At 48.4% G+C, this 7162-nt stretch overlaps 1 protein-coding gene across 1 annotated transcript in view; it reads right to left on the minus strand.

Moving 5' to 3' along the window:
* TMEM160 (transmembrane protein 160) overlaps window positions 1-130 on the minus strand; it is a 1441-nt gene extending 1311 nt beyond the window's left edge. The window contains exon 1 of the mRNA XM_029924328.1: window positions 7-130. Within this exon, the coding sequence (XP_029780188.1) occupies window positions 7-77 (71 nt within the window). The 5' untranslated portion in view covers window positions 78-130. The remainder of the gene's footprint in view (window positions 1-6) is intronic.
* Window positions 131-7162: the final 7032 nt, after the last annotated feature.

Raw genomic sequence — 7162 nt, forward strand, 5'->3', positions numbered from 1 at the left:
GGAGGCGGCAGCAGCGCCCCCCGGAAGCGGAGCCGGGCCAGTCGGGCGGCCCGAGCCCACCACCAGCCGCCTCCCATGGTTCGCACTACGGCCGCCGCTCGCCACCCCGCCCCCACGGGCCGCCCGTAGGCTGAAGCACAAGTCACTCAAGCATGGCGACTCCCCCGTTGGCCTTGAGTGCGGCACTCAGGGCTGGTGCCCTTGGTCCATTGGTCGAAATAGCGGTGGTTCCTCCTCTGTCATCTGTGCCGGTACTGCGTGTCCCACCTTGCTTCTGCTGCTGGACTACGAATCCCAGCAATCATTGCGCCCACAGAAGGCCGATCTTCAGAAGCCGAAGCCACGACATCTGTCGGGATTTGTAGTTTATGTTAATAACTTTAATTCTAATAGCCAGTTAACAAAAACAAAACAAAATTGGAGTAAGAACCTTTGCAAAATCTGGAAGAGCCCGGAGGAGAAAATAAAACTCAACATAATGCCATTGATAAACAGTTCTGCTAGTTGTACTCTTGTCCTGGCTTTTTTCTTTTTCTTTTTTTAATTTTTAATGTTTTTATTTTTATTTTTTAGTTTTTATTTATTTTTGAAAGAGAGAGAGAGAGCGTGAGCGGGGGAGGGTCAGAGAGAGAGGGAGACACAGAATCTGAAGACAGGCTCCAGGCTCTGAGCTAGCTGTCGGCACAGAGCCCGACGCTGGGCTCGAACCCACCAACCATGAGATCATGACCTGAGCCGAAGTTGAACACCCAACCGACTGAGCCACCCAGGTGCCCCTGTCCTGGCTTTTTTCTAGGCAAAAGTAAAATGAGAGGCCGTTTAACAAACTAACTTTTTTCATATAAGTGAACATTGACGCATTGAATACTTTTCACTTCATAATTTTTATAGTAAATATATTGTTGGCGTGCCTGTTTGAGCCACCAATTCTTAATTTCCATCAAGCCTCACCTCCACAGTCACGTGGAGCCTGCTTAGGATTTTCTCTACCTCCTCCCTCTCCCTCTCAAAAATAAATAAACATTAAACGTTTTTAAAACAAAAATTAAATCTTAAAAAAATAAAAGCAACAAGAGGTGTGTCGGGGTGGCTCGGTCAGTGGAGTGTCCGACTTTTGATCTTGGCTCAGGTCATGATCTCGTGGTTTCAGCCCTGCATCTGGCTGTGCACTGACAGTGCAGAGCCTGCTTGAGACACACTCACACACTCACTCTCTCTCTCTCTCTCTCTCTCTCTCTCTCTCTTCTCTCTTCTCTCTTCTCTCTCTCTCTCTCTCTCTCCTCCCCCCCCCTCTCTCCCCCTCTATCCAACTCGTGTTCTTTCTCTCTCTCTCAAAAAAATAAATAAACGTAGGGGCGCCTGGGTGGCTCAGTCGGTTAAGCCTCTGACTTCAGCTCAGGTCAGATCTCACGTTTGTGGGTTCGAGCCCCGCGTCAGGCTCTGTGCTGACAGCTAGCTCAGAGCCTGGAGCCTGCTTCCGGTTCTGTGTCTCCTTCTCTCTCTGCCCCTCTCCCTCTCATGCTCTGTCTCTCTCTGTATCAAAAATAAATAAAACATTACAAATTTAAAAAAAAAAACTTAAAAAAAAGACAACATTCTCTGCCCTGAACTTTCCCAATCTGATAAATGACTTCTACAAAAAACTTAACAACCAGCATCATTCTTAGTGGTGAAATATTGACTGCTTTTCCCCTAAAATTGGAAACAAAGCGAGGACTTCCATTCTCTTCTTTTTTTTTTAATTTTTTAATGTTTTATTTATTTTTGATAGAAAATCAGAAACTCACAAGAGGACAGGTGGTCCTGCTAATAGCTATCCGTTTCTCTCCATTCCCTTCCTAGTTCAAAGCCTTGCTACCCTTCACCTGCACAACTGAAACCAGCCCCCTTACTGGTCTCCAGAATCCCTAAGGGTACATTCTCCACTTAGTAGTTAGTTCAGCAAGCATTTATCAAGTATCTACGATGTACCAAGTTCTGTTTAAGACCCTGAGGATACAGCAGTGAACGAGACAGAAAAACAATGTGTCCCAGCCCCTATGGACATGGCAGCACTGGGAAAGGGAGACCAAGGAAGAATTACTATAATTTCAGGAAGTGGTAATTCCATCCAGAAAGTAAACCAAGGTGATGGGGCGGAGAACGACAAGAGAAGATAAGAGCGAGCTTCTAGGATGACCTTGGCCATCATATTTTGTGTTGTCTCATCGCACATTCTAAAGACGTACGTCAGATCATGCTACCCCCCAGCTCAGCAGTGCTCTGTGTGGCCAGTAGAATTCTGTGGAAGGCAGAGTGTGACGTCCAAGGCTGGGTCATGAAAGACATGGTCACCTCCACCTTCCTCTTTTGGATCACCAGCTGCCACACGGTGAGGACACTCGAGCAGCCTTGTGAAGAGGCCAGTAGCCAGCCCCAGCTTGCCAGCCACATGAGCAAACCACCTTGGAAGGTTCTCTAGCCCCTGGCAGGCCCTTGAATGACCACAGTCCTGGCCAGGACCTCATGAGGAACCCCAAGGCAGAACCTACCCAGCTAAGCTACTCCTGTGGGTACTTCCTGACACACAGAAACTAAATGCAATAATACATGCTTATTATTTTAAGCCTCTGAGTGTTGAAGATGTGACATATGAGTAGCAATATAAGTGACAAGCAATCATTGATGAGGTGAGGAGGAGGAGCACTCCAAACAGAGGGGATAGCAAGTGCAAAGGTCCTGAGGCTGGCGTGTGCTTGGCATGCTGGAGGAAGAGCCAGGGCGCCCCCGTGTGGCTGGAACAAAGTGAGCAAGCGGAAGGAGAAGGGACAGAGACAGATGGGGTGTGTCTTGGGCCATGGTGAAGGCCTCCTCTTTTACTTTAAGTGTGAGGGGGGTCAGGGGGAGATTTTGAGCTGAGGGGTAGCATGAACTGACATATATATCGTTAGAATAAGGTGCTAACTGCTTAGTGGAAAACAGACTTAGCACGAAGAAGTTTTAAAAATCTTTTTTTTTTGGTTATTTATTTATTTTGAGAGAGAGAGAGAGAAAGAAAGAAAGAGAGAGAGAGAGAGAGAGAGAGAGAGAGAGAGAGAGAGAGAACACCAAGCAGGCCCTGCTCTAGCAACACAGAGCGGGGCTCAAACTCACAAACCGTGAGATCATGACCTGAGCCAAGATCAAGAGTCAGACCTTTAAGTGACTAAGCCACCCAGGCATCCCAGAGAAGATGTTGTTGTGGTCTTTTTTTAATTTTTTATGTTTATTTATTACTGAGACAGAGAGAGACAGCATGAGCAAGGGAGGGGCAGAGAGAGAGACACACACAGAATCTGAAGCAGGCTCCAGGCTCTGAGCTAGCTGTCAGCACAGAGCCCCACGAACCGCGAGATCACGACCTGAGCAGAAGTTGGATGCTTAACCGACTGAGCCCCCCAGGCGCCCCCCAGAGAGGATGCTTTAAATGAGCATCTAGTGAGGTCTCTCTCTACCTGAAACCCTTCCATACCCCTCCATCGCCCTCTCAACCTCGGTTAAGACACCTGCTCTTTATCTCCCATTGAGAAGAGCTTAGATTTTAGGGAGGGGGAAGCAGGTTGGGAGCTCTGGAGGGGACTAAACTTGGGAGGGAGTTCTAATGGGCTGTATCAGCCTGCCTGCTGGCAATGAATGCTGAGCATTAAATGGGATTAAGTGGAACTGAAAATATTTGAGACACATTCACATTCTTGGCTGGTGAAATGGCTTAGGCTGATGAGAAGGGAAAGAGAAATGAAGGCCAGAAAGGGTCAGGGCAGAGAAAACAAATCCTCCTTAAAGAGACAGATCATAATGTCGGCCAGCTGCCTCTGCACTTGTGACTTGATCGGTGGTTCTAATACAAACAGTCCAGGAGCGTTAAAGAGAGGTAACACTGGGGCGCCTGGGGGGCTCAGTCAGTTGGGCGTCCGGCTTCGGCTCAGGCCATGATCTCACGGTTCATGGGTTCGAGCCCTGCATTGGGCTCTGTGCTGACAGCTCAGTGCCTGGGGCCTGCTTCGGATTCTGTGTCTCCCCCTCTCTCTGACCCTCCTCTGCTCGTGCTGTCTCTGTCTCTCAAAAATAAATAAAAAACATTTTATTTTATTTTTTTTTTAATGTTTTATTTATTTTTAATACAGAGAGAGAGCATGAGAGGGGGAGGGGCAGAGAGAGAAGGAGACACAGAACTGGAAGCAGGCTCCAGGCTCTGAGCTAGCTGCCAGCACAGAGCCTGACGCGGGGCTCGAACCCACGAACGTGAGATCTGACCTGAGCCGAAGTCGGAGACTTAACCGACTGAGCCACCCAGGCGCCCCAAAAATAAATAAAAACACATTTTAAAAAATTTAAAGAAAGGTAATGCTCCAGCCTCATCCCAGACCAACACAATCCGATCTGTGGAAGGTAGGGACGAGTGGGCATGGGATTCCTTTGTGGAAGATATATTTATCCACCACAAAAAAAAGAAATGACAATTTTGTGATATGACGGAGGTGTTAGCTAATGCTACAGTGGTAATCCGAGTGCAACACTGTATATAATTGTGTGTGTGTTTCTATGCAATCAGTAACAAATCAACATGTATCTTAAACTTACACAATGTTATATGGCAATTGCATTTCAATAAATTAAAAAAATAATTTCAAGTGTATTTGTTTTAAGAGAGAGATGGAGAGAGCATGCAGGGGAGGGGCAGAGAGGAGGAGAGAGAGAATTCAAGCAAGCTCTGCACTATCAGCACTGAGCCTGATGTGGGGCCTGAATCCACGAACCGTGAGATCATGACCTGAGCTGAAACCGAGAGTTGGGACACTCACCTGGGTCACCCAGGTGCCCTCTAAACAGATTTTTTAAATATATTTTTATCAAGAGCTGACCCAGGGGTGCCTGGGTAGCTCAGGCGGTTTTGTGTTCAACTCTTGATCTCGGCTCAGGTCATGATCTCACGATTCATGGGATCCAATTGTGAGCCCATGATTTTCTTCTCTCCCTAGCTCTCTGCCCATCCCCCACCGTCACTCCCTTCCCCATCCTGCTCACAAGCGGACTCTCTCAAAATAAATAAACTTGGGGCCCCTGGGTGGCTCAGTCAGTTGAGTGTCTGACTTCGGTTCGGTCATGATCTCACGGTTTGTGAGTTCATGAGTTCAAGCCCTGAGTCAGGTTCTCTGCTTTAGCTCAGAGCCTGGAGCCTGCTTCAGACCCTCTGTCCCCTCTCTCTATGCCCCCCCTCTCGTGTGGGTGCAGGCGCACTCTCTCTCAAAAGTAAATAAACATTTAATAATAATAAGCTTTAAAAAGAAAATAAAGCGAGCCCTTTTCCAACCACTGTGGCCACAACCATGACCTGGGGCTAAAGGATCAGCTTTTTAATTTATTTTTGAGAGACAGAGAGAGACAGTGCAAGCAGGGGAGGGTCAGAGAGAAAGGGAGCACAAGGCAGGTCATGTGACCCACAAATCAAGCATTTTACTCCGCTTGCTAAGTCCTGTGACACAAATGTAACATCTTCTCCGACCAGCTCCTCACCTTACCCTTCTACCCTCCGTCTTGCCCCGAACCAAACCTTAGGCTCCTCTCCCCCCGCCCCTGCAGGCCCCAAACCTCAGCTCACCCCATGCTAACCAAGCTCAGAAATGTGGGATGCGCCCCTTTGGCGACATCTCCCGGGACCCGCTGAGCACAGGACACATTTCCTGTCAAACCACATTGGTTACTTATTTCCTCTCTTCTACGCAACTTCCGCTGGGCCTCGCCAGTCACCTCTTAAACGTGGGGGAGGGGGCAGGAGGACCAGATAAGGGTGGGAGATGTGACAACAGAGCAAGAGGTCAGAGGGACACGTGGAAGGGGCCAGGAGCCAAGCACTGCAGGAGGATTCTAGAAGCTGGAGAAGGCAAAGAAATGAATTCTCCCCTGAACCCTCCAGGAAGAACACATTCCTGCTTAGCACCTTGAACTCAGGCTTCTGGTCTTCAGGACCACAACAGGATACATTTGTCTTATTTTAAGCCCCTTAAATCTGTGATAATTTGTTACAGTAGCAAACGCAGTTACCAAGCCTGACCATGAATATAGTTGCCAGGAGGTGGCAGGTCTGAACAGGAAACCAAATTGGCAATTGTGATCACTTGAACAGGTGGGAAGTCAGGTGTGTAGAATTTAGGGCTGACATGGCAGCCACTGGGCATATGTGCCTATTCATTCATTCATTCATTCATTCATTCAGAGTCCAAGAAGGCAGGGGTGGCAGAGGGGCAGAGGGAGAGAAAGAGAATCTTGGGCAGGCCCCATGCTGAGCCTGGAGCCCCGTAAGGGGCTTGATCCTATGACCTTGGGATCATGACCTGAGCTGAAATCAACAGTCGGTCGCTCAACTGACTGAGCCATCCAGGCGCCCCTTATTTATTTTACTTTTAAGTACGCTTGACACCCAGTGCAGAGTCCAATTGGGGGGGCGGGGGCTTGAACTCACAATCTTTATTTGTATTAAAAAATTTTAATGTTTGGTTTTTTTTTTCTTTTGGAGACAGAGACAGAGCATGAGCAGGGGAGGGGCAGAGAGAGGGAGACCCAGAATCTGCAGCAGGCTCCAGGCTCTGAGCTGTCAGCACAGAGCCCAACCTGGGGCTTGAATTCACCAGTGCTGAGATCCTGACCTGAGCCGAAGTCAGATGCCTACCTGACTGGGCCCCCCAGGCGCCCCTACATGTGCGTATTTAAATATAAACTCACATTAATTAAACATTAAAATCCAGTGCCTGGGCTTAAGTATCTCTACATGGGCCCAGCGACTGCCACACTGGACTGCAAGGAGAGAGACCATTTCCATCCCCGCAGAACATTCTAATTAATGGGCAGTGCTGGTGGAGAGACCAGGGCACAGGGAATGTGTTACAAGCACCTAAAGTTAAAGCCTGAAAGTAAGGCAGAGGGCGGGGACCAGGAAGCCGATAGAAAACACCTAAAGCTGCCATAGTCTAAGTGAAACCGAGTAACCGCCAGAAGCAATGAGAAGGAATGCGTAAAAGATTTGCCTTCCAAATCATCTTTGGGGGATATGGTGGAATGGGGCTGGGTGGGTGCAACGGATTGAAGTGTGGCCCCTCAAAATTCATTGGTTGAAGCCGGAACCGTCAGCGTGGAGAGGGGACCTTCT

Source organism: Suricata suricatta, chromosome 16, assembly GCF_006229205.1.
Source record: "Suricata suricatta isolate VVHF042 chromosome 16, meerkat_22Aug2017_6uvM2_HiC, whole genome shotgun sequence".
NCBI classification, from domain to species: Eukaryota; Metazoa; Chordata; class Mammalia; order Carnivora; family Herpestidae; genus Suricata; species Suricata suricatta.